Genomic DNA, 25,811 nt, shown 5'->3' with positions numbered 1-25,811 from the left:
GGGTAAGAGTCGGGGCACTCGGGTGAGAGTCAGACTCAGCTGACATCATGTGGCCCGAGTCAAGGGTCGCCTTCGGAGGTATTACTTATGGCTAGGATGCGGGGATTGAGCTTGGGGCGATTCTGGTGTGAGTTATCTGGCACAAATGTATTACTTGGGGCTTGGGCAGATTCCGGTGAGAGTTATCTGGCCCAAATGTATATATTACTTGGGGCCCAGGCCGATTTCCGGTGATAGTTATCTAACCCAAATGTATTACTTGGGGCTCGGGTGAATTGGGGCTACTCTCTGGCAGATGATTACCCGGGCTTAACATTTCATAATTAATTTTTACATATTTTCTCATTGTTTCTGTGATCAAAAAATACAATTAACATTTAAATGAAATTCTTTAAGAGTCCTGTGTAGTATTTTAGTATTTTGATACTTTGTGCAAGGCAATTGATAAGCATTAAAAACTTTGTGGATGGAGCCTCCCGAGTGGCACAGCGGTCTAAGACACTGCATCGTAGTGCAAACTGCGTTGCTACAGATGCTGGTTCGAACAGTGCTAGGACGCGACCGGGAGACCCATGAGTTGACGCACAATTGGCCCAGCGTAGTCCTAGTTATGGAAGGGTTTGGCTGTCCTTGTCCCATCGCGCTGTAACGTCTCCTGTGGCAGGCCAGGCACGCTGACACGGTCACCAGGTGTATTGTATTTCCTCCGACACAAAAAGTTTTTTTTGTGGATGGGTATAATTTGTATGTATAAAATGTATAATAGTAATATTTAAAAATACTAAACAGGGTCGTTTTGAATTGTGATTTTAATGAATGTAGCAAATTTGGAGCAGGAGTATTGTTCCTGTGAGCTTGGAGCTTTTTTTTATCAGAGTGGTAGTAAAAACATGGAGCACTGGAGCTAAGCACAGCTCCGTGAGTGATGAGAGGGATTTCCAACCGCTCAACTCTGCTCACATACTCTGCCGGGGACAAGAGCAGGGGAGGAAAGATCTCCTATATAATAAAGGCATTGCATGAAACTATCATCTTTTTAGCTTTTTATAAAAATGTCATGCAATTCTACGTAATTCTACATATTAGCCGAATCTCTTTTTAATACATTACCAAAATTAAAGGCTAACAATGGATGGATAAATAGATATGCCTATGTGTTCATCTTAACATATTTCTCCAATGCCAAATCAGTGTGTCTTGTTTGCATCTAAACTGTCCCTGTTTGCAAATAATTAAAGACGTCATTATGAATCTGAGCATGGTACTTTCATAAGTTAGGCCAACCTTTCCACCCCAGACAGAGTAGGCCTACCAACACAGAAAAAATGTAAGCTTTAACTGCTGGCTACTCTTCTTCAATGGCTTAACCCAATGAGGGTAGGTCACAAGTGTTTCGCTAAAAGCTGTGTCACACCCTGATCAGTTTCACCTGTCGTTGTTATTGTCTCCACCCCCTCCAGGTGTCACTTGTTATCCCTGGTGTATCGCTGTTTCCTGTCTCTCGGTGCCAGTTGGTCTTGTTTGTTCCAAGTCAACCAGCGTGTTTTTCCCCGTGCTCCTGCCTTCTTTCTATTCTCTTTTACTAGTCCTCCTGGTTTTGACCCTTGCCTGTTTTCTGGACTCTGTACCCGCCTGCCTGACCATTCTGCATCTAGGTCTCGCCTTGTGCCCTTATAAGCTGTCTGGGTTTAAACATCTTCTATTGTACAGAAATTGAATAGCTTAATCAATTGATTTCTGCCCAAGCAAAGTCAGCCTCGGAATATCAAAGAAATTAAACAATGATATCCCCATATCCATCCGAGTCACGTCTTTCCTGGGTATTTTACACCGTGTTTCTAGCATAAAGCATTGCTGACCAAAGCATTGTTATAGATCAATTTATATAATCAGATCCATTTTATTTTCTTCAAAATCTTCTAAGCTAACAAGGGGTAGGCATCTGCTTTTTGACATTTTCTTTAATAAAAGGAAGGCCTATGGTATACCCCCTCATTTCGAGTTATATTTAACAGCCCTTCACTGACACGGAGGTAGGCTATTTAAAGATTGCATGGTGGGTGGAGGAATTTACCAACAAATCTATGGATACAGCAACCTATAGCCTAATTTCGTCTGTCAAACAGGTAGGCCTACCTCTTATTTCTTAAATAGGAAGAAATAGGCTCCAACACAAAGCCCTCTTGTTGTTAGTAAAGTCTCATTAAAATGAAGACTGTTTAAATGAATTATGCCTACTCGAATTTGCCCACCTTCAGTAGCCTACCATGAGCTGTCCATTTCCGATTGATTGTGCGCGGCTGCTCCATCAAGTTTCAGCACCACAATGTAAGTTACTCGAATCAGGCTTATTGTTAAGTTAAACTCTGTTAAATACATCGTGGGCAAGAAACATTTTTTTAATCAATTCAATTATAGTAGTAGCAAGCTATCAAAGTTGACCTCTGGTCCTCCTTATCATCTTTACGTTCTCCTTCTCAAACGTAACCTTTTTTGAACCAGGCCTAATCAAAAATTGTTGCCAAGAAAGCTTTGACTCTCCTCCTGAACTGCCACCATACCCCTACACAGCACAGGCATTGATTAAGCAGCATACAAACACGTTTTTGATCAGGAAGAGCAGAGCAGGAAGGAGCCCAGGGTTGGAATATCCATTGAGCGTGTAATGCAGCCTAGTTTTATTTACATCACTCCAGCAGCTATCTTAGAAATATAACTTTGCTCTGTGCTTCTCCGAGCATGCACTTCATAGCTTATAGGCTATGGATCATTTGATTGAGACCACACTAAATAGCCTATAGGCGCCATTGATATTGGGCACCCAGTGGAGAATCAGATGGGCTGCATTGGGAACAAATCTGTATACAGTTGAAGTAGAAAGTTTACATACACCTTAACCAAATACATTTAAACTCAGTTTTTCACAATTCCTGACATTTAATCCTAGTAAAAATTCCCTGTCTTAGGTCAGTTAGGATCACCACTTTATTTTAAGAATGTGAAATGTCAGAATAATAGCAGAGAGAATGATTTATTTCAGATTTTTCTTTCTTTCATCACATTCCCAGTGGGTCAGAAGTTAACATACACTCAATTAGTATTTGGTAGCTGTCACGATCGTTTAGAGATGGATTAGACCAAGGTGCAGAGTGGTAAGCGTAGATGATTTTATTAGATGAACACGAAACAAAAATAACAAACTACAACTAGCCGTGAAGCTACATGCAGTGCAGAAAGTAACTACACACAAACAAGATCCCACAACTAAAGGTGGAAAAAAAGCTGCCTAAGTATGATCCCCAATCAGAGACAACGATAGACAGCTGGGAACCATACCCAGCAAACAAAGAAATAGAAAAACTAGAATGCCCACCCAAATCACACCCTGACCTAACCAAATAGAGAAATAAAAAGGGTCTCTAAGGTCAGGGCGTGACAGTAGCATTGCCTTTACATTGTTAAACTTGGGTCAAACTTTTCAGGTAGCCTTCCACAAGCTTCCCACAATAAGTTGGGTGAATTTTGGCCCATTCCTCCTGACAGAGCTGGTGTAACTGAGTCAGGTTTGTAGGCCTCCTTGCTCGCACACGCTTTTTCAGTTCTGCCCACATATTTTTTACAGGATTGAGGTCAGGGCTTTGTGAAGGCCACTCCAATACCTTTACTTTGTTGTCCTTAAGCCATTTTGTCACAACTTTGGAAGTATGTTTCAGTTCATTGTCCATTTGGAAGACCCATTTGCGATCAAGCTTTAACTTCCTTCTTGAGATGTTGCTTCAATATATCCACATAATTTTCCTTCCTCCATGATGCCATCTATTTTGTGAAGTGCACCAATCCCTCCTGCAGCAAAGCACCCCCACAACATGATGCTGCCACCCTCGTGCTTCACGGTTGGGATGGTGTTCTTCGGCTTGCAAGCCTCCCCCTTTTTCCTCTAAACATAACAATGGTAATTACGGCCAAACAGTTATATTTTTGTTTCATCAGACCAGAGGCAATTTCTCCAAAAAGTACCATCTTTGTCCCCATGTGCAGTTGTAAACCGTAGTCTGGCTTTTTTATGACATTTTTCGAGCAGTGGCTTCTTCCTTGGAATTTGCTCCCAAGGATGAACCAGACTTGTGGAGGTCTACAATTTTTTTCTGAGGTCTTGGCTGATTTCTTTTGATTTCCCCATGATGTCAAGCAAAGAGGCACTGAGTTTGAAGGCAGGCCTTGAAATACATCCACAGGTACACATCCAATTGACTCAAATTATGTCAATTAGCCTATCAGAAGCTTCTAAAGCCATGACATACTTTTCTGGAATTTTCCAAGCTGTTTAAAGGCCCAGTCAATGTATTTATTGTATGTAAACTTCTGAACCACTGGAATTGTGACACAGTGAGTTATAAGTGAAATAATCTGTCTGTTAACAATTGTTGGAAAAATGACTTGTGTCATGCACAAAGTAGATGTCCTAACCGACTTGCCAAAACTATAGTTTGTTAACGAGAAATGTGGAGTGGTTGAAAAACAAGTTTTAATGATTCCAACCTAGTGTATGTAAACGTCCGACTTCAACTGTACATGCAAGGCTTCCACCAAATTATGTAGGGTGGCAGCAGGTCAAGAAATGCTAGCAAAGACATCATAGGCAGTGTCCCAAAAATGTACCCCAAAAAATAGAAAAAAAATCATACATTACTTTATATCTTTCAACACTTTGTGTTTCATAAATTTCCTTCGATTCGCAAGAGGCTGAATGCATTCAGAAAGTATTCAGACCCCTTGACTTTTTCCACATTTTGATACGTTACAGTCTTATTCTAAAATGGATAAAAAAAAAAAAAAATCCTCATCCATCTACACACCATAACTGCAAATGTATAAAAAAAAATACCTTATTTACTTAACTATTCAGACACTTTGCTATGAGACTCGAAATTGAGCTCAGGTGCATCCTGTTTCCATTGATCATCCTTGAGATGTTTCTACAACTTGATTCTAGTCCACCTGTGGTAAATTCAATTGATTGGACATGATTTGGAAAGGCACACACCTGTCTATATAAGGTCCCACTATTGACAGTGCATGAGCAAAAACCAAGCCAGGAGGTCAAAATAAATGTCCGTAGAGCTCCGAGACAGGATTGTGTTGAGGAACAGATCTAGGGAAGAGTACCAAAAAAAATCTGCAGCATTGAAGGTCCCCAAGAGCACAGTGGCCTCCATCATTCTTAAATGGAAGAAGTTTGGAACCACCAAGACTCTTCCTAAACCTGGCCGCCCGGCTAAACTGAGCAATTGGGGAAGAAGGGTCTTGGTTGGGGAGGTGACCAAGAACCCGATGGTCACTCTGACAGAGCTACAGTGTAACTCTTTGGAGATGGGAGAACCTTACAGAAGGACAACCATCTCTGCAGCACTCCACTAATCAGTATTTTATGGTAGAGTGGCCAGACGGAAGCCACTCCTCAGTAAAAGGCACATGACTGTCCGCTTGGAGTTTGCCAAAAGGCACCTGAAGGACTCTCAGACCATGAGAAACAAGATTGAAATCTTTGGCCTGAATGCCAAGCATCAAGTCTGAAGGAAACCTGGCACCATCCTTATGGTCATGGCAGCATCATGCTGTGTGGATGTTTTTCAGCGGCAGGGACTGGGAGACTAGTCAGGATCGAGGGAAAGATAAACAGAGCATAGTCTGCTCCAGAGAGCTCAGGAACTCAGACTGAGGCAAAGGTTCACCTTCCAACAGGACAACGAGCCTAAGCACACAGCCAAGACAGCTCACATTGTAAAGGCTTCGGAACAAGTCTCTGAATGTCCTTGAGTGACCCAGCCATATCCAGGACTTGCACCCAATCGAGCATCTCTGGAGAGACCTGAAAATTAGTGTTGCAGCGATGCTCCCCATCCAGCCTGACAGAGCTTGAAAGGATCTGCAGAGAAGAATGGAAGAAACTCCCCAAAATCAGGTGTACTAAGCTTATCGCATCATACCCAAGAATACTCGAGGCTCTATTCACTGCCCAAGGTGCTTCAACAAAGTACTGAGTAAAGGGTCTGAATACTTATGTAAATGTAATTTTTTTATTTCAGAAAAAAAATACAAAAAAATTATGTTTTTGCTTTGCCGTTATGGGGTATTTTTGCCCTTATGGGGTATTGTGTGTAGATAGATTGATGATATATTTTTTTCTTTAATCCATTTTAGAATAAGGCTGTAAAGTAATAAAATGTGGAAAAAGTCAAGGGGTCTGAATACTTTTCCGAGTGCACTGTATCTCACCAGTGAAAGCATCCAAGCGATCAAAAAAGCTGTCTCTGTATGTGTAGCCCATCCTGCTGGTCAAAAAGAGTATGACATTGTTGCCGCCCGTAACATTGAATGCAAGGGAAGCCAGTGAGCATTTGGCCTCCCTTGATAAAACAAATATATAAAATAATAGCCCATCAGCGTTGAGCTAATCTGAGTGAATTCAGTTGTGAATTGTCCTGGCGCGCCAAATAAAAGTCAAGGGGAGGCAGTTTGGATTTGGCTTCAGACCAATCACATCACATTGTGCCAAACGTCATTGACAGAAAAAACTGAATTGTTGCATCCTATTGTGTCCTTGTCCTCCGGTGGCTAGCTAGCGAGCTAAAATTGTCCCTTTCCTAAATTAGCCATGGATGGAGATAGGGTTTTGGACTTGAAATTTTACTTAATTCTCCGCACTGGCCAATGATTATAACGATGATTTTGATCCAACCATAAATTCATACATTGTGCCCCTGGCTTTAGAGGATGGAAATTCAACATTAGGCTAATGTTAAATAGCTGGCCTGTTCACTAATTTACTAGGGAGCTATCATTTTAGCCAGGTAGCCGAAGACAACAAAAACTAAAAGCGTGTATTAGAGAATCCGAGACCATTTAGACAACATGAAAGAGGATGGCATTGGCATTTTGTGGGGTGAGTCAACATGTTTTTCCACTTGCACACACACACACATACATACATACATACATACATACATACATACATACATACATACATACATACATACATAAAGCATCACCATGGACAGCTACATCATGTTTAGCTTATGCTGATTGAACTAAATAGTTTTTGGTATATTTTAGTTGTCACTGTATTAGACTAAGCATAGGTGATTAGATAATGTTGAAATGGTGCTGGAATAGTTGAGGCACTGCCAGTTTTTTCTTTGTGACTTTCGTTAACTCTCCGTGGTTCTAAATCAATAGTAGTTTTGTAGTCCGAAAATGTCTGAAACATTAACTTGCTTGACCATACTGTAGGTCATGTAACTGTTTGTTACATGCAATATGTTTTGTGGACTTCACCGGACTGATGTTGCTCTCCGGTTTTGTGATGAAACAAAGTTGTGGCTGAATTTGTTCTGCCACTGTGTCTTCTTATGGTCTCGGCCTTAGGCCTATATATCACGGTGTCAAGGCATATGAACTAACAGGTTATAAAGCAAACAACGCAATTATCACAACACATAGGTTGTAATATGGCTTTTTTTTCCCTGGCTTGGCTTCCCCAGTGATTTTACCCACTACTGCCCTATTCCCTATTTAGTGCACTACTTTTGACCAGGGCCCATAAGGCTTCCCACTGGGCACACTGGTTGAATCAAAGTTGTTTCAACATCATTTCATTGAAATGATGTTGGATCAAAATGGAATAGACGTTGAATTTACGTCTGTGCCCAGTGGGTTTAGTTAAAAGTAATGCATTATGTAGGGAATAGGGTGCTACTTTGGACACAGATTTACAGCGTTAGATCTGTAATTGCTTGTTTGAGTCTGCTCCCATGTTAATATCCAGTACCTCTGTGTTTGTCCATAGTGATTCATTTGTAATAGTCTGTATGAGTGGTCCAGATGGCTTGTCTAGAGTTGGGACCTATCCCAAATGGCACCCTACTCCCTATATGGTGCACTACTATTGACCAGAGCCTATGGAGTTAGTCAAAAGTAGTGCGCTACTAGGGAATAGAGTGCTATTTGGGATGCAGCCTTGGAGTCGGGTGCCTCCAGCCTGGTCTTAAAACCACTGCATTCCATGGCGAATCAAGAGATTTGTGGCCCCATGACATCATAGCCTATGGAATGAGCTGACACAATCGTTGTGTGGAAAGTGACCTCGGTAATGAGGAGAGATTGAGTGAACTGGGCAATTTCTGGTTCCAAAATGGTACTCTATTCCCTACATAGTGCACTACTTTTGGGACCCTTAGCACACAGTCTGCTAATCTGGACAGCAAAATCACTTCCTATTGATCGAGTAAGTGCTCTCTCTCCTCGGGAAGTGCATGAACGACCCTGCACTGTATTTCACAGCAAGCTGGATTCTGGAGTCTGTTCAATCCATTCCTCAATCCATTATTTTCTAACAGCATCCGTCCTCCCAAGTATGAGTGCTAATTTAGGTGTGACTGTATTTTGTTTTGGCTGTCCAGTTCAGAGGTGTGTGGGAGAGCAAAGTGTCCTCACACAAATCAGAGGCAGTAATTTTACCCTTTGTAAATGGGTGCTGGCCGAGGACAGGGAAGAGGGGGTGGGGAACCTTTTATTGAGCTCATACTGTAATTAGGTACAGCTGGGGAGGAAAGCTGAGGAAATAGTACCGTTCTCAATATGAAATGGTTTTCTTATAGTCCCTCACTCACTCTTTCCCTACCACTCCCAGTTTTTCCCCTTGTTCTTGCCAAATGTCTTTCAGACACAGTGGTGTTCATAAAATATGGATTCTCTTTGGGAGTTTTAAAATTCTAAATGGACAAATGGTGAGGGATGAGGAAAGAGAGCACATAGAGGACAAGGAGGATTGAGAGGAAAGGGTGTGGAGGAGAGAAGGAGAGGTGGCAAGTTGCCGAGAGGGACGAAAAAAAGGGAGGGATGCATACAAAGATCATAGGCAGGGGGAAAGGAGAAGTAGGAGGTATGGAGAGAGAAAGCCAGAACAGCGGTGAGGGACAAGGTCTTGGTTTAAATCCGTTTCACAAAGCTAATAAAATCAGGTTTTGGAAATACATGGTCAATTTTAACAACACTGTTTGAGGATGGTTTACAGTTGCTTCGGTAAGACATTTTGAAGAAAAATACAGATAGGGTTTTCATGCGGTATACTGAGAATAAATACAGCTTTAGTTGTGGAAGAACAATGATAACGTTACAAAGCCATTACATGCTATTACGAGAACATTATACATGAAAATAAACTGGCACAAGGCTTTCACAACAATCTAACTCTGTCTGACAAAACACATACAACTGACGTCTTGTTAACCACAATCTGAATGACTGGAAGATTAAATAAGCAAAAGGAGCAGGTAGAAGTAAGAAAAATGGAAATGTTTGACAGTCTTAAGTCTTTCATTCTCGTTGATATACTCTGGTGCAAACAACATCCCCAGCGCTCATTGTCTGAAAGAAAATGACAACAAAATGAATACAAAACTCAGATATATCAAACACATACTTTCCCACCAAACACAGTTAAAGGATCACTGTTTGTAGGCAATAAAAATGTATGCTTTACCAAAATGAGTTCACCATCATTGGTCACTTCACGGGTCCAGGCAGTCTTAGGGCCCTCCCCTTTCTGCAAGGTCTGCTCACAGCTGATCTTGCTATCTGTCTCCCAGCGAGGGGTACTCTGGAGGACATAAGAAGAAGGCCATGCAAGGATTTAATAAGTGACACTGCATGTTGTAGTGAAGTGGTTAGATAAACACAGTAGATCTGTGTGTGACTCTGAGGCTTCTCATTTGGTACTAAGTACTGTTGCGGCATGTTACTGCTTCTTCAAGTCTGTTAGGCGTTATGTTTGCTGCCCTCCACAAACCATAAAGAAAATGAGAATACTAAACCATCACATAGAACAAATATCAAGTTACACATTGATTTTTTCCCCCACATGCTTATACAGACCCATGATTCCATACACTGAGTCCTGGCAAAATATGCACATACTGTAATAACCAAAATATTTCATGCAACACATGTAGAGATGAAGAATGTGGAAATGGAGTGTTACGGTGCAAGGGCGTCCGTCCACTGTGTCCTCATTGAAGGGCTGTCCCACGGTGAAGGAGACATGGGTGGTGCGTACGCTGGTGGAGGTCTGGATGGAGAGGCTCTCTCCCTGCTGGGTGATCTCTACTGCAGGTCTGGAGGCTGCAGCCACGGCTATCTTCCTGACAAACACGTTCACGCCTGGTCATAGGGATCAATAAGGTATCATGTAGATTGAGAATGGAGACCTTGGGTGTGTCCTAAATGGCACCCTATTCACTCCATAGTGCACTAATTTTGAACAGGGCCCTATGGGGCTTTTGAAAAGTAGTGCATTATATAGGGAATATGGTTCCATTTGGGATGCATCCATTGTGATGAAAAGCCATATCACACCCATCATTCATAACCATTGATTTATGGTTAGTGGGAACGACATCAGCGGAGAGGGAGGGTTTGATCTCAGACAGAGCTCTCATTCATTCAACTTCAAGGGATGATTAGGGTAGACCTGACATACAAATAACAGTATGTTACATCAGACTGACTTTCATTCCTCTCGCCTATTCAAAGTAAAATTCTTATCCTTAAATAAAAATCAGACAAACCTTCTCATTGGAGCGAAATGTATCTTTGAAGGGAAATATTTCTGTTGCCCACAGAGAAACCCCTGGAGCGAGTTAGTTGAGGAGTCCCAGGGTACTGAGGGAATGTTAGTCTCACTACTGGCTGACTGAGGGGGCCCATTTCAGGGTTTAGTTCCGTTTATACTGGCTTTAACTACAATCTCATGAGGTTTGGGTTTGAAATGAGGGAAAATATAACATTCCTCCACGGGCTATTTGTCTTTACATTTTAATAGATGGCACTGACTGGCCCTCCTCTGGCCTTTCTCTGTGTGTGTGTGTGTGTGTGTTTAGGTGACTGAATGTGTAGGTGGATGGGTGCCTCAAAAAGGGGAACAAAGGACTTTTAAAACAATACATCAAGCAAGAACATTTTTGGAAATAATAATGAATGAATTCCCCATTAAAACCAAACATGTGCACAGAGAAGTAGAAACACTTGAGTGGTGTCTGTGGCCACAGACCAAGTTGGTTTAACATTTCAACCCATAGCCCAGAGTAGGATGCTTCTCAGGACGCTTTGGTCTTTTCGTGCCTTTGCTCCTTTTTGCAACATTTTTGACACATTTTTGACATATCCTTGACAAAGGCTAGGACTCCATAGATTGAAAAAAGGTCAAATGCATTAATAAGTGTAACTGTGATTTGCAGAATGTATGATGATCTGAGTCTACATCAAAGAGTCGATATATTTACAGACATGTCTACTACAAACATATTTCTCGATCGGTTGCATTAATACATTCCAATGTTAGTTGTAATAACCAAAATGCTATGTCCAGGTTCAAATAGTATGAAAATATATAGCCGCGGGAAGTAGTTTGAGGGTGAGGATGCAGAATTTGTATTTTGCCCGCACTGATGACGTCAGGCTACAACATGAAACTCAAATTTTCCCGATACCCATCATGAGGTTGCTACAACCTAGCCTATGAATGAAAGTTTACAACGTAGGTGCACACAGGTCGAGAGACAAATTTGATGTGACAGACAGTGACATTCAATACCGCCTTGCACATTCTTGCCTGCATCTAGCTGATAGTGGGTGTAATCATTACTCCAACAGTTGCAAACAATAGTTTCTATCGGGTATGTTTATCCCTGTTTTGTTCTGTTTAGTTCTGTTTAAGAAACGTTTTTCAACAGAATCAACGGGCCCGTGGCAATAAATTTGTAAAACCAAAGGCTTACCTTGACTTGGAAGAGTTCCGGGGTTGTGTTGGATAGACATAGCCAGCTAGTGTTTCAGTACTAGATTAATTCTCTGATCTTTTGATTGGGTAGACAACATGTCAGTTCATGCTGCAAGAGCTCTGATAGGTTGGAGGACGTCCTCCGAAAGTTGCCACAATTACTGTGTAAGTCTATGGAGGACAGAAGGTAGTTGTCCTCCGGCTACACCATGTTGCTACCCTACAGAGAGCTGTTGAGGAGTGCTGTTGAGGCGTGCTGTAGGAGTGCTGTAGACCTTCTTTGCAACATAGTGTGTTTTAATCAATTATTTGGTGCCGTAATTATATTTAGGACAGTTAAAAAAAATGTAAATGTTTTATTTTTATGAAATTCACTGAGGAGGATGGTCCTCCCCTTCCTTCTCCGAGGAGACGCCACTGCTTGATATACACTACCGTTCAAAAGTTTGGAGTCACTTAGAAATGTCCTTGTTTTTGAAAGAAAAGCTATTTTCTCTGGGATGTGGAAAATTAAGACTTCAGACTAGGTGAATATCTGATGCTCCAGATACTCACCTAGTCTAAAGAAGGCCAGTTTTATTGCTTCTTTAATCAGTTTTCAGCTATGCTAACATAATTGAAAAAGGGTTTTCTAATGATCAATTAGCCTTTTAAATTATAAACTTGGAATAGCTAACACAACGTGTCATTGGAACACAGGAGTGATGGTTGCTGATAATGGGCTTCTGTACGCCCATGTAGATATTCCATACAAAATCTGCCGTTTCCAGCTACAATAGTCATTTACAACATTAACAATGTCTACACTGTATTTCTGATCAATTTGATGTTATTTTAATGGACAAAAAATGTGCTTTTCTCTCAAAAACAAGGGCATTTCTAAGTGACCCCAAACTTTTGAACGGTAGTGTATGTTTTCAATTTTCTTGAAATATGTTGCAAATGAAACTTATTTCTATGTGAAAACTGAAATGGTGGATTAATTCCTTTTCAGTAGACACTCTTATCCAGAGCAATTTACAGTAGTGAGTGCATACATTTTCATACTTTTTCATACTGGTCCCCCATTGGACCCACACTCCTAGCATTGCAAGCACCATGCTCTACCAACTGAGCCACATCATCACAAACCACTTCATGTCTCAATGTACTCAGTTACTGTTTTGTGCAGTGTTTTTCCTCATTGTGATGGAAAGTATACAGGTACAAGGCTAGATGACCTTTGTACAATACAGTAATGTACAGTACAATTCCATTAAGTGGTTTCTAAGGATGGTAAATTAATACTGCACAAAAAGTGGTTGTTTTCCATGTTATTTGGTCAAGAAAAATATTTAATCTGATGTGGATATTTTGTGTCTTTGCACCTTTTGATGTAAATGTTTGAGGACAGGGTTTTGTTCTTTCTGGATTCCATTAAATGATAATCGCAGAGAAAGGGACAGGGAAACAACTCTGACAATTCCAGCTATTGAATCCTGCAAGATACTGTCCTTAATTATACAACTACCTTTTTTGCCAAAGCCAGATGCTAAATGTTTTTTTTATATCGGTCTGCTAATACTACTAAAAGGCCCAGTGCACTACTTTTGTGATTTTTATTTTATTTTTTAATAACACATTTCATTTTTATTTATATTTTTAGGCCTAATTCCGAATTTTCAGGGGGTTCTGCAGCACTCTCAGCACCCCTACTTCCCGTGGCTGTGTGAAAATACTCACCCAGCGCTTTCAGGAGTTCTTCAAAGTTTTCAGAAGTCTTCATTTTCCACAACCCAGAGAAGTTTGCAACTTTACGGTCCATTTCCGGTGTAAATAGTTTGTTATAGTAGTCGATCATTGCAGAAAAAAGATAGTCAACATGATTATTTTGTTCTCTGCAGACCCATAAAATAAACTGTTTGCAGCTCTTCTGATTCTTCTGTGTTTTGTCTCTCAGATTGGGCACTGTTGCTGGGTGCTCTCTGTTTGCTCCCTCTGCCTCCTCTCTCTCTCATTCAGAGGTTGATTCAATCTGGTCGGCACACTCCCTTTTTTGGCTCATGTCTTGTTTGGCGTAAACGCGACGCCAAACAAGCAAGAATAGCAAGAATCCCACCATGGAACCAAAGACCATGGAACCAATGAGCACGCTCCACCCAGGTGCCTGTTCCTTCTTCTCAAGCATTGGTGGAAGAATCTCGAATTTTGACTGTATATTAACGTAAAATAGCCTACTGAAATATGTAGACGCTAGATCTATTACTATTACATTTTACAATATTGCTTTTTGTAAGCTAGGTTACATACATTTTTAGTAGTTGTAACCTTTTATATTGTGCAAGTTCAATAGAGTGGGCTTTTATTGCCAAACAAAATGCTGGTTGTGGACCTCAAATCAAGAATTTGGGCAATGTAATGAGATAAGAAAGGAATATAGTAGCTCCTATTGAAAATGACAAGTTAGTTAAAGAGGATCCCTGTAAAGGGGTGCGTAACTGGTGGCAGGGAGGTCAGATGCAGGAGAGCAGAACTAGGTAGTAGCTGGAGCAGTTTAATCCAAAACCCAACTGCATAAAAATACAACAGAATATGGGTACAAAAACCCGACGCGCACCAGTAAACATAGCGTACAAGCACTTACAACAAACAATTCCACACAAAGACATGGGGGGAACAGAGGGTTAAATACACAACAATTAATGAGGGAATTGGAAACCAGGTGTGTAGGAAAACAAGACAAACAAATGGAAAATGAAAAGTGGACCGACAATGCCTAGAAGACCGGTGACGCCGACTGCCACCCGAACAAGGAGAGGAAACGATTTCGGTGGAAGTCGTGACAATCCCATCCTAAAGAAGATTAAGATTTTGGAATGTGAAATCAGATGGATTGGGTTGGGTTAGCTCCTGGGTTGGGTTAGCTTCTGTAGAAAGAGGAGAGAAGTGTAGAGGGCAATGAGATGACACCAAGATAAGAAATCCGGAGTTGGGTGATGTCAATCAATGACCCATGGTAATCATCCATATGAGGATATTTCCTATCATGTACTGGCTCTTATCAATGAGCACATTAGAATTTTTTTATATTGACAATAGATCAATAAATCAATCAAAAAATAATATTCTCAAAAATGTTTATGCAATATAGAGCCAACGCGGTACAAGTCCTTCACTCCCTTTTACTGATTTAAATATAAATAATAATAAAAACATTTTTTATAAATATTTGTAAACATTACACTCACAAAAAATCCAAAAGAATAAAGACATTTCGAATGTCATTTTATGTCTATATACAGTGTTGTAATGATGTGTGCAAATAGTTAAAGTACAAAAGGGAAAATAAATAAAGATAAATATAGGTTGTATATACAATGGTGTTTTCTTCTCTCTCACCCCCCACCCCATCCCTATCCAAATGTCCAGAGGTAATTATGAGACACCCACTTCTCTCTCTAAATGTCAAGAGATAATTACCAACCAATTCTGTCCCACTGGTTCCTTCTCCTCCACAACCTCTTTACAACCCCTCTCCCTCTCCTCTTCTCTTCCTCTCCCTCCTGCCAAGAACATTTCAACAAGTCTGCATCAAAACTGATACCCCTGGAAACCTAACACTGTATATTCAACCAACCAAAACAATTAAACCCAAAACATGTGGCTATGTTGTTTGCAGAATATTCTAGTGGTAAATATTCTAGTAAACATCCCCCATGCCCATGTAATATACTTCTGATTACCCATTAGAGCAGCTCAATAACATATTATTAGAATTCAAATGAGATGTAAGCACCCCCCTTTTATCTCTACCTGAAGAATACTGTTGAGCCTGAAATCACATAGTGCACTACTTTTAACCACAGCCCTTTGGACACAGTCTATGAAGCTAAGAGGCCCAGCTGAGAAATTAGAGAAAGGAGAAGGTCCTCTGGTAAAAGGGAAATGTGAGGACGTCTAGTCATTGTTGTTATGACGACTGGTATCATTTCAAACTCTTGATTGTTCATGTTTCCCCTGAATGTTGTCTCATTTTACAGGAAATAATCACTGAGGAGCAATTGAGGGAAATAGGCATTCCCAATGTATGATTGTGTGTTTGTGTCCTCATAGGGAATATTCCATTTAATTTCAGATGACGTGATGATTGACATTCAATTCAAGAGTAAATAAATAAAAGGCAATAAAAAAAAATGTTTTTCATAAATTCTAAGGATTTTCATTCGTTCATTAATTTGATTTTAATTCAGATGGCCTTAACTGATGGAATTAAAACGGAGCTGAGTGTAATGAATATTGTTACATTAATGCACTCCATATTGCCATTTTGAGTTGTGTTGGAAACACAGGTAAGAAATGTAATGGAATAAAAACAACATGATCTAGTACCATCCACATTGATATGAGTTTTATAAAAACAGAGCTACCTATTTGTAGTAATTCAATATTTGTTGACATGATTATGAAATATGAATCTTGTTCTGTCCAATAAAATAAAGAACATGTAGGTTGAGTGCATGATAAATGGAAAACTTCACCACAGGATAGGATGTCAATAGCGCCATCTAGTGTTGCATGCGAATCCCACTTTGCCCTTTGAGACCGGGAGAAGCGGCCGAGGCCAGGGAAGGGTGTGTCAGGGGTCCTGCCAGGGCCCGCCTCTCTGGCGCACCAAGCGCAGGCACATCCCTATGGTGGTGACGGCTGACAGGTTGTTGCTCCACCCTCCCCACTGTTGTCCCTCAGCAAGAAGCGATGGGGCAAGAGAGGGACCTCACCGTCGTTCGGGTGCAGGTGGGTGGCGACGTCCGTCTGCTTTTTGCCCAGGGCCTGGGGAGGTGGCATGACCCGTCTCGGGGTCGCCCAGTCCCTACGAACCTTATCGGTCTAATCCAGAATGTCATCAATCCCTAGGCCAAACGTCAGCCCTGGGGTGATGGGGTAATGGCAAATGTGCTCTGGAGAGGAGCTGGCAGATGGGATTGGGCCAGCCAGAGATGGCACCGGGAGGAAACCACCTGCGCCATGGCCCGTCCGTTGTTGCGGGCCACATCCCTCTGGAGCAGGGAAAGCAGGCGAGACAATTCCATCGCTTTCTGAAGGAGTTCCTCTGTGCCCTCTTGCAGCCGGGGCAACAGAGTCTGCAGGTAGGCCTGCAGCAGCATGGTCACATTGGTAAGGCGGCCAAGAGAGCAGAGGGACCCATATGTGGCTTTCAAGTCAGCATCAAAGACTCGGGGGGGGGGGAGGATTCTGCCCTATAATCTCCCGGTCTGGGAGGACCATGGCAGCTGTCATGGTGTCCATGGTCGGGTACTCCCGGAGGCCGAGTGACTCCGCGCCCGCAAAATAACTCCATGGTCCAGTCTCTGCTGGAAGCGCCCACTGGCAGAGGCCCAGCTCTCCTGCAAGGTCTTGCGGAACTCAGTAGAGATGAGGACAGATGGAGAGTCATCACTGTCCACCAGTTTGATGTCCAGTGCAGTGGCTATCCGAGTGAGTAGGCTCCTCATAGCCTCTCGAGCCACTGGGGGGCGATGAAGCCCCGCTGCCAGCTTCTGATGGGCTTTCAGCCTGGTAGCCCCACTCACGGTGGTGAACAGTACCAGCATTGTCCCCCCGGAACAGCCTATCACTGGCCAACGGGGAACAGCTGTCGTCGCCATAGAAGCTATCAACCTCCTGACGCAGGGCATGTGCTCTCCGATCAAGGCGATTCCAGCGGTCCGACTCCTGCCCCCGTCCAGCACTGGCAGCAGATGGGCTCAGCCTGGGGTGGCTCCAGCCATGCTTCCTGGGAAGGGTACTAGGCCCAGTAGAGGGACTAACAGCTCACTGGCACACCCCTCCTAAGGGAGGGAGCTCGTCCCCAGCCTGAGCCCGAGCCTGGTCGACCCAGTTGGGCTTGGCCTCCAAATGCACCAGGTGGCAGGAGTTCTGAGAACACCACAAAAAAACAGGCATCGTGTAGGGTGCTCCAATGCCCTGGCAGGCTTTTCTGATGGTGGCTGACCACCTCCAACATAGAAGTGGCGTAAGTCAGAATCAATGATTTTTGAAAGTGGGCAACATATACACTGAGTGTACAAAACATTAAGGACACATTCATAATATTGAGTTGCATACCCCCATGCCCTCAGAATAGCCATAATTTTGCACTATTGGTGTTAGGTTAACTTGATTCAGATGCCCTGCCCCACCGGGTAGGCAAAGTGTTCCCATCTTAAACAATTTATCTTGTCTGAAAACGTCAAACTCCACATACCCAGCTGACCGGGAGATCTATGGCTAAATCGAGTGCGTCTACTGAGCTGGCCAATTGGAGAGCTCTAATCCCTGTGCCTACCTACAGTTTCCACAACCCCGGCCACAGCAAAGTTTGATACTAGCCTACTTGAGATTTCATAACGTTTAAAACCATGACCAGAGAAAGACTGTCAAAGAATACAGCAAAGAGCTGCTGTTTTTTTTTTGAGTGACTGCATGTCTAATTTTTTATTTAGCACTGTCAAGACTGTTTTTATTCAACACTATTACAAAACATAAAATACGCTTCTCTCTACTTCTACTCGCGCTGCAGCTGCAATGAATGAGTAGCCAAGTGTATCAATAGCCCTGCGTTTTTAAAATTATTAGCAGCTCGTCGTGTCTATTTTAATATCAAGGAGTATTTCACTTTCTCTAGTCATAGGTACAAATTCACGTAGTTCATGAGGCAGATGCGGTGCGACTCAAGTTTCGCCATCAGGTGGAAGACTATGACCCTCTCTCTGGTCAGTCTCACCAGAGGAAATGAACGAGAAAGTAGGGACGGTGAGTGGCGCATCCTCTGCTATTCCCTCTCTCCGCTGAGAATAATGCTGTGTTGAATATCACTGGGAACTCGCGATTCTCTAACTTCCGAGCGTTCAAGGCAACTGGGAACTCTGAAAAAAAAAAAACTAGATCCGACTGGGGGAAATCGTTTTGAGCAGTCATCCAACTCAGTAAACCTGACAACTTTCTAGAACTCCAACTTTTTGACTTCAAGTTCACTGACGTCATGATTTGACCTTATTTTTTTCACAGTACCCAGTTGTCTTGAAAGCACAATGACCATCAGATGCAGGTACACTATATATACAAAAGTATGTGGACACCCCTTAGTGGAATAGGCTATTTCAGCCGCCACCAGTTGCTGACAGGTGTATAAAATAGAGCACACAGCCATGCAATCTTCATAGACAAGCATTAGCAGTAGAATGACCCGTACTGAAGAGCTCAGTGACTTTCAATGTGCCACCTTTCCAAGTGCTGTTATTGTGAAGTGGAAGCGAAGTGGTAGGCCACACAAGCTCACAGAACGGGCCCGCCGAGTGCTGAAGCGCGTAGCGTGTAAAAATAGTCTGTCCTCAGTTGCAACACTAAATAAGAGTTCCAAACTGCCTCTGGAAGCAACGTCAGCCACACTGTATAACCCGTGTGCGATAGTCATCTTGTTCAGTTCCCTTCCCTTTCTTGGGTACAGGAACAATAATTTACATCTTGAAGCATGTGGGGACACCAGACTGGGGATATGGAGAGATTGAATATGTTCCTAAACACTTTGTAAGAACATTGGAGAAGGACCTCCCAATGAAAATGTAATTGCTTGATTAATTAGGCCTGCTAATTTATAGATCAAATTATACATGTTTTAGGAATGGTTGGATCATACAAAAAAATATAAATAAATGGAAATTATAGGGAATAATTTATCTACACTAATAAAAAAAGATGCACAAAATTATACATTTTGGGGAGCAATAAGTGCATGGCAGTTTTGGACAAATGCAGAATATGCATGCCTACCACACTAGAACAACATTGTATTTACTGTCAAGTAGTTGGTCGTCAGCCTAGAACTCTACCATAATCCAGTTATGAATTGTCCCAGTATACATATAGCTTTGGTGCATCAGGCTGGTCCAAGTTGATGACATCAGTTGTTGTCCGGTGTTCTCCACGTGGGGTCGAAACCATTAGCACCTAGACTAGTGACTAGCCAGTCCTACATTACGATAATCAGCCACACTGTATAACCGGTGTCGTTACTGCCTCGTGTTTTTCCTTGTTGACAACTGTAGTATACAGCCACAGCCCTCCGCACGTCTCACACGTGACAGTGAGAGAGGCATGACAAGTAACAGTTACTGGCCAATCAGTATTTATGTAGTCACTGTGTGGTTATATTCTCAAGCAATGAGAGCGCTTTGTACCATCTGCCAACCAACCACGGCCGAGCACACAGTTCAGCACGTGCAGCGCATGGCAGCGATTCACATGTTACCCCTCGCTGTACTGAGGACTTTGAAAGGTAAACGGAATCTAAAACGAGGGAGAGGAGGAAACAGTACTGAGACGTTGAGAACAGAGGACTCTACAACTATAGCGCGCCATCAACATCAGTGTTGGTCATTGGTTTTTGAATAAGATCTTCTTACAATTGCAATTGGAGAAGGAATACCGGTTGTTCAACTAGTTATCCATTTGACTGTTTTATTGAATTGTCTTCGCATCGACTTCATCCGAAAAGGTAATATATATATCATAGGCTATAGACAACTGTAACTTATGTTTTTCTATACATATCTGCTTCCACAGATCTATTTAAACTAGCTTTGAACTTTCAACCTGCACTCTTGGCTACAATATTTAAGCCAAAAGTCTAATCATTATTGGTTGTTCCGTAAGTATGCGCTGGTTCAGGATCAGCTTTCCCTGCTCTAGTCTGAACCTTCCATCATGGCTAACGCCTCAAACCTGGAATCAGTTAATGTCTTTACAGTTGTTTCTGTGTATGTATGTATGTAAAATTGAAAGTAAAAGCATAGCGAGTTTATGAGAAGCATTCAATGAACATACACAACTTTGTAATGCGTGAAACAATGTAGGTTAAGGCAGCCTCCGTCATTTTGTTTTAGGATAATCAGTCAGTTTGATGTTACAGTGGTCAGATCAGATGTTTGAAATGTAACTAATAGCTGACAAAATCCTAGAGCCATACAGTCAAACCCCACATGACCTTGTACGTCACACCCCCACACAGCACATGTTCACATGTATAGCAAAGCAACAGCTGGTGGAGTTTATCCCAAGATCAGTGACTAACAGCATTCCTTCTTGAATATTTATTAGGGGACACACCTACTAGTTTTCTGGAGCATGGTGTGAAAACCACAAATTTACATTGTTATTGTTTTGTATTCATAGTTTAAATTTAAATTGTGATAGATATGACTGTCACTTTGTTAAAGTTTTTTTTTCTACATACAGCACTTGTTATAATGCCTAGGTCAGCATTAACTCTACATCAGTTACTCTGAGGTATTTCTGATATTCCTTGTGACTGATCTCTCTCACTTTCTCTAGGGATGCATTTGTTGAGCATGTCCACCAAATGGCCGACCTATGATTCCCGCTCCTCCACACCCAGCTTCCTCCTCAGCGAGAGCGACGTGACTGAGGATGAGGCAGACATTGATGTCTTCACCTCTGAAAGTGAGGGAGATAGCTCAGGGGGTGGCAAGACCTGCTCAGTACCTAGGTTACACTGGTCCATGGCTGGGAGTGGACAAGCAAAATGCTTTCCTCACACCACCGCCTACCCATCCATGATGGCTTCCCCTGGCAGTGCTGCGTTAAGCACAAAGGGAAGCACAGAGGAGACCATGCAAGGAGACCTGGCCTTCGCTCAGAAAGTGAGTGTTGTTGTTTAAAGACTGCTTTGACTGATTTGAAAATACTGAGTTATTTATTTTTGCATCCAGAGACATTATCAGACAGTGGATATGTATGTTTTCTGTTTCCTTTCTCTCCTAGTGTTCAGAGCTGCAAAAGTTTATCAGACCCCTGTTGGAGCTTCTGAATGGACTCAAGACAGGGAGATTTGAGAGAGGTCTTAGCAGTTTCCAGTCGAGCGTTGCCATCGATAGACTCCAGAGGATCCTGGGTATTCTTCAGAAACCTGAAATGGGGTAAGCAAACCAAACCATCTTGTGTATGTCTAGCAAACAGTAATTTATGGCGTAGTTAAAATGTTATTAATGACAGTACTCTTTCCACAGAGAGAAATTCCTCCGCACCCTTCTGCAGGTAGAGATGATGCTGAAGATGTGGTTCCCCCATGTGACCCCTGTCACTGCCACCCAGAACCCCACACCCAGTCTTCCGCCACGATGGCACCAAAATCAGCTGTGCATGCCAGTCAAGGTGGGTCTCTTACTGCTCTAGTTATCGCTGTTTAATATATCATTGTTATAATGATTCTCACACAATCTATAATATGTAAGACTTGTATCTCATTTGTTTTTCTTCACTCTTGCTCCATCAGAAGCGCAAGCTTAGCTGGTTGGACTCTGACTTCCCCAATGCCGCCCCACCCAGCTGCAAGCGCCTGCAGCGCGAGGACAACTACCAGGAAATGACCTTACAAGACTCTTGCCCATTGAGCACAGACACCTATTACCCGTCATGTCTGACTGTCAGCAAGAGAAGAAAGGGAAATAAGAGGCTTGAAATTTCACCTTGCTCAGCATGTGGTAGCCCAGCCACACAAGACAGCTGTGTCTCCTCCACCCTCCTGGTCTTTCACTCACATCAGCTCTCCCTCCATGGACATCAGCCACAGAGGTACCACAGCAGGCCTGGAACAGTGAAGACAGATATTGCATCAGTGGAAACCCAAAGGAGGGGTCAGTCTATCCCCATATTACTGAGGTCTATGAAACAAGAGCCGGAGTAGAAGATATAAAACTGAACTCGGAAGTCATTGCACCGTTTGACCATCTTTTGTCAGTGTTAGAGAGTTATTTAAAAAAAAAAAAGAAATGTACCTGGGAATATTTTTTTATGTTTGATGTGATAAAGCAGTGGTTTAATTTTTCTATATTTTTTATACTGGTTTGAAACAAGATCATTTTGTATTTCAGAATTATCAACAAAAATACAATCACATGAAATACACTATGTAGAAATATAAAAGAAAGTAACATAGCTCAAGATTTATGGAATACCTTTTAACCTAACATAAACTCAGTTAGTTATGATAAAGTTATCAATAGTAGTGAAGCATAAAACATTGACAATACAATGAAAAACATTACAAGAACCTGTTAATCCTTTAGCGGATCCAGCACAGGGAACAATGAAATGGGCAGCTGATACAACTGGCACTAAACCTCTGCCAACCAGTGGCAACAAAACCATTGCTTTTATTACACACTGCTGAGTCTGTTAGCCACCGTTTAATGTAACTATTGACTAAATCCACCTCAGTGTGAATACTAACAACCCCAGTAGCATGCAACTGGAATGACAGCAACCACGAAGCACTACGAGAGGAGAAATACCAACCGTTAGATTTAAGGTATTACTCATCAAATAGGTCTGCTCGAAAATCCTGGGTGCAGACTAGAGCATATTAATTGGCTTAATGCTTTCTAACTTCATTGATTTATTAGATAGAATACATTTATCATCCTTTATTTTTTTGTCAGTTTTCTATGGTGTGCCAAAACTATTTTGCACATGAGTATTTTACATTTGATAACAAAGGAAATTGTATCTTATAAATGTTACTATTGTGATGATGCAAAACACAAATAATTTTTAATCTTCTAGGAGTGTTTCTATTGTAATGGGAGAAAATACATAAAAACCTTTTCATTGGGTCATTGGGTATTTGAACCACAATGTTTTTGCTTAGCAATTATCATTCATGTTGAATGACTCTATCTCTGGCCACTTTCAGAGAGTCTCTTGAGCTGTACTTACCTAGATGGGGTTAGGGGGAAACCAAGAATAGCTGGATACTGACAACAGTTAAGCCTAATACAAGACAACCGAAACATCATGATCAAAATCAAATCAACATTTTATGAATGTGTGTGGGTTTTGGATGGGAGTGTCAATGTTGTGTATGTGTGAGTCAGTGTTTGTATGTATAGTCTAGTGAGTGTGCGTAGGGTCAGTGCAGATAGTTTGAGTGTCATTAATTGACTATTTAGCAGTCTTATGGCTTGGGGGTGATTTACCATACTGGTAGTATATGTTATTGTTCTTTACCATGCCAAGGAAAGTTCCAGGTAGAGGACAACCGAGAGATCACTGCAGCAGTAAATACAGGTAACTGTTGAGGCAATGCACAACCCTTCCTAAAAACTGTTCAAACAGCCCGTTGGGGAGTTGTTTATTTTTATATTTCCTGTGAGGAAATATTGTAATTTCATGTCATGTTTTTGGTGTATGTAGGGCCTATGTTTTGCACATTTTCTCTGTTTATCAAAAGAGGACAAATGTTTGGGCTGAGAAGGATATTTTGCTGTTTAATGTTGTCTTCCTTGATTCAATCCATTTCCTTTGCCTCCTCAACACCCTCCATCACATTTTTGGGTTGGGCATAATATAATAGTGTTTTGGTTATACACCATGTACTTGTGCTTAATATTTTATATATAATTGTTTCAGAGCTAAATTGTTTTTGATAAATTGTACCCTTTTTTCTAAAATAAAGTAATGTTTTTGTTAATCAGAACTTGAAATCTGCCACATAAATTCAAATGATTGAATTGACTGTTGCCCTGCGACATGAGAATTCATGTAGGCCTCAAGGCTACAGCAAGAAAGAAGGGGTTCTCGACAACCATGACAAAAATCCGACAAAATGGCTTACCAAGAAAAACATTCAAAAGGACTACCGGTAATTCGAGGCAAAAATGAGGTGGCGCACTCAACAAAAAAGGCAGAGATTAATTTCTTATTTGCTCAAGATTTATTCCATTGTTAGGATGAGTACAGGTGACTGATGTCAAGCTGGCAGTCACCTGTACTTGTATTACTTTTTTCAGATGAAGACGTCAGCCACCTCTACTCATCCTAACAATGGATTAAAAGGGCAATATGCAGATGCTACAATTAATTTAGAATTTATAAGTTAATGATGTATTCGATTCTTGAACAATATAACTTTTCAATCACTCATGGACTTAGTTCAATTGTCACACTCCCATCGGAACCTAAAATATAAGCTTGTTTTACTCCAATGTTAGTAAACATTATAAATGTATACAAACACTGTATACGGTATATTGTTTCAACTGTGGATATGTCCGTTAAAGCCTGAGCAAATATATATTATAACCCACTTGGTTGGAGCCCTGAATGCTGATTGGCTGAAAGCTGTGGTATACCACGAATATGACAAAACATTTATTTTTACAGTTCTAATTATGTTGGTAACCAGTTGATAATCGTAATAAGTCACCTTGGGAGTTTGTGGTATATGGCCAATATACAATGGCTAAGGTACTGTATCCAGGCACGTTGCGTCTAGTCTAACCGTCCTTAGCCGTGGTATGGTATATTGGCCATATACCACACCCTCGGGCCTTATTGCTTAAGTATCCAGCTGCAGTCCTATAGCATGGTCTGTCACCAAAAGTGGCCTTTCACAAAAAATGTATACTATTACATATACCATCTCATTTCCTTTCCTCCTTTCCTCCTTTCCCTTCCTAGCTGAATTTCCTCCTTTCCTTTCCTAGCTCCTTTCTGATTTTCAATTCCTCCTTTCCTAACTCAATTTCCTTTCCTCTTTTCCTAGCTTCCTTTCCTAGTCAATTTTCTTCTTTCCTAACTCCCTTTTTTCATTTCCTAGATCCCTTTTCCTATATAAATGTTGTTGTTCCTTTCCTAACTCCCTTTCCTAGCTTCCTTTCCTCTTCTCCTAGCCTCCTTCCCATCTTTCCTTTCCATCTAGCTCATTTTCCTCCTTTCCTAGCTCCCTTTCCTTTCCTAACGTTTTGATTTGATTTTAAACACAATAAAACCACACGTGGATACAGTACAATGCCTTTAAAATCATCGAGGATGACTCTTGAAATGACAGTTGGTCCTCTTGAAAATAAATGAAAACAAAATATACACAAGATTATAGCATAAAAACAAAATACTAGGAAAAGAGGAAAAGAGCTAGGAA

At 41.5% G+C, this 25,811-nt stretch overlaps 2 protein-coding genes across 2 annotated transcripts; one reads left to right on the top strand and one right to left on the bottom strand.

Annotated features, from left to right (window-relative positions):
• Positions 1-9,021: 9,021 nt before the first annotated feature.
• LOC112266643 (cellular retinoic acid-binding protein 2) lies at positions 9,022-13,958 on the bottom strand. Its single transcript, XM_024444308.2, has 4 exons — positions 13,559-13,958; positions 10,040-10,218; positions 9,542-9,658; positions 9,022-9,426 (listed from the first exon to the last, which is right to left on the bottom strand). The coding sequence occupies exons 1-4, from the start codon at positions 13,674-13,676 to the stop codon at positions 9,376-9,378; spliced, it is 465 nt and encodes a 154-aa protein (XP_024300076.1). The 5' UTR covers positions 13,677-13,958; the 3' UTR covers positions 9,022-9,375.
• A 6,153-nt stretch (positions 13,959-20,111) lies between these two features.
• On the top strand, positions 20,112-24,368 carry LOC112266644. The gene is made up of 5 exons (XM_024444309.2): positions 20,112-20,369; positions 21,206-21,534; positions 21,656-21,810; positions 21,901-22,045; positions 22,167-24,368. Exons 2-5 carry the CDS (start codon positions 21,208-21,210, stop codon positions 22,575-22,577), a joined length of 1,038 nt encoding a protein of 345 aa, XP_024300077.1. The 5' UTR covers positions 20,112-20,369; positions 21,206-21,207; the 3' UTR covers positions 22,578-24,368.
• Positions 24,369-25,811: the final 1,443 nt, after the last annotated feature.

Source organism: Oncorhynchus tshawytscha, linkage group LG13 (genome assembly GCF_018296145.1).
Source record: "Oncorhynchus tshawytscha isolate Ot180627B linkage group LG13, Otsh_v2.0, whole genome shotgun sequence".
NCBI lineage: Eukaryota > Metazoa > Chordata > Actinopteri > Salmoniformes > Salmonidae > Oncorhynchus > Oncorhynchus tshawytscha.
Note: the sequence above shows the minus strand (reverse complement) of the source record. Positions and strands in the feature narration are given on the sequence as shown.

What these genes read in the sequence shown, in the direction of transcription:
- LOC112266643 (XM_024444308.2), bottom strand. Translation starts at nt 13,676, where the DNA reads ATGATCGACTACTATAACAAACTATTTACACCGGAAATGGACCGTAAA. An exon ending in TGGACGGACGCCCTTGCACC is followed by an intron (nt 9,659 to 10,039) that starts GTAACACTCCAT and finishes TATGTCCTCCAG; the next exon opens with AGTACCCCTCGCTGGGAGAC. An exon ending in ATGATGGTGAACTCATTTTG is followed by an intron (nt 9,427 to 9,541) that starts GTAAAGCATACA and finishes ATTTTCTTTCAG; the next exon opens with ACAATGAGCGCTGGGGATGT.
- LOC112266644 (XM_024444309.2), top strand. Translation starts at nt 21,208, where the DNA reads ATGCATTTGTTGAGCATGTCCACCAAATGGCCGACCTATGATTCCCGC. An exon ending in ACCTGGCCTTCGCTCAGAAA is followed by an intron (nt 21,535 to 21,655) that starts GTGAGTGTTGTT and finishes TTTCTCTCCTAG; the next exon opens with TGTTCAGAGCTGCAAAAGTT. An exon ending in AGCTGTGCATGCCAGTCAAG is followed by an intron (nt 22,046 to 22,166) that starts GTGGGTCTCTTA and finishes TTGCTCCATCAG; the next exon opens with AAGCGCAAGCTTAGCTGGTT.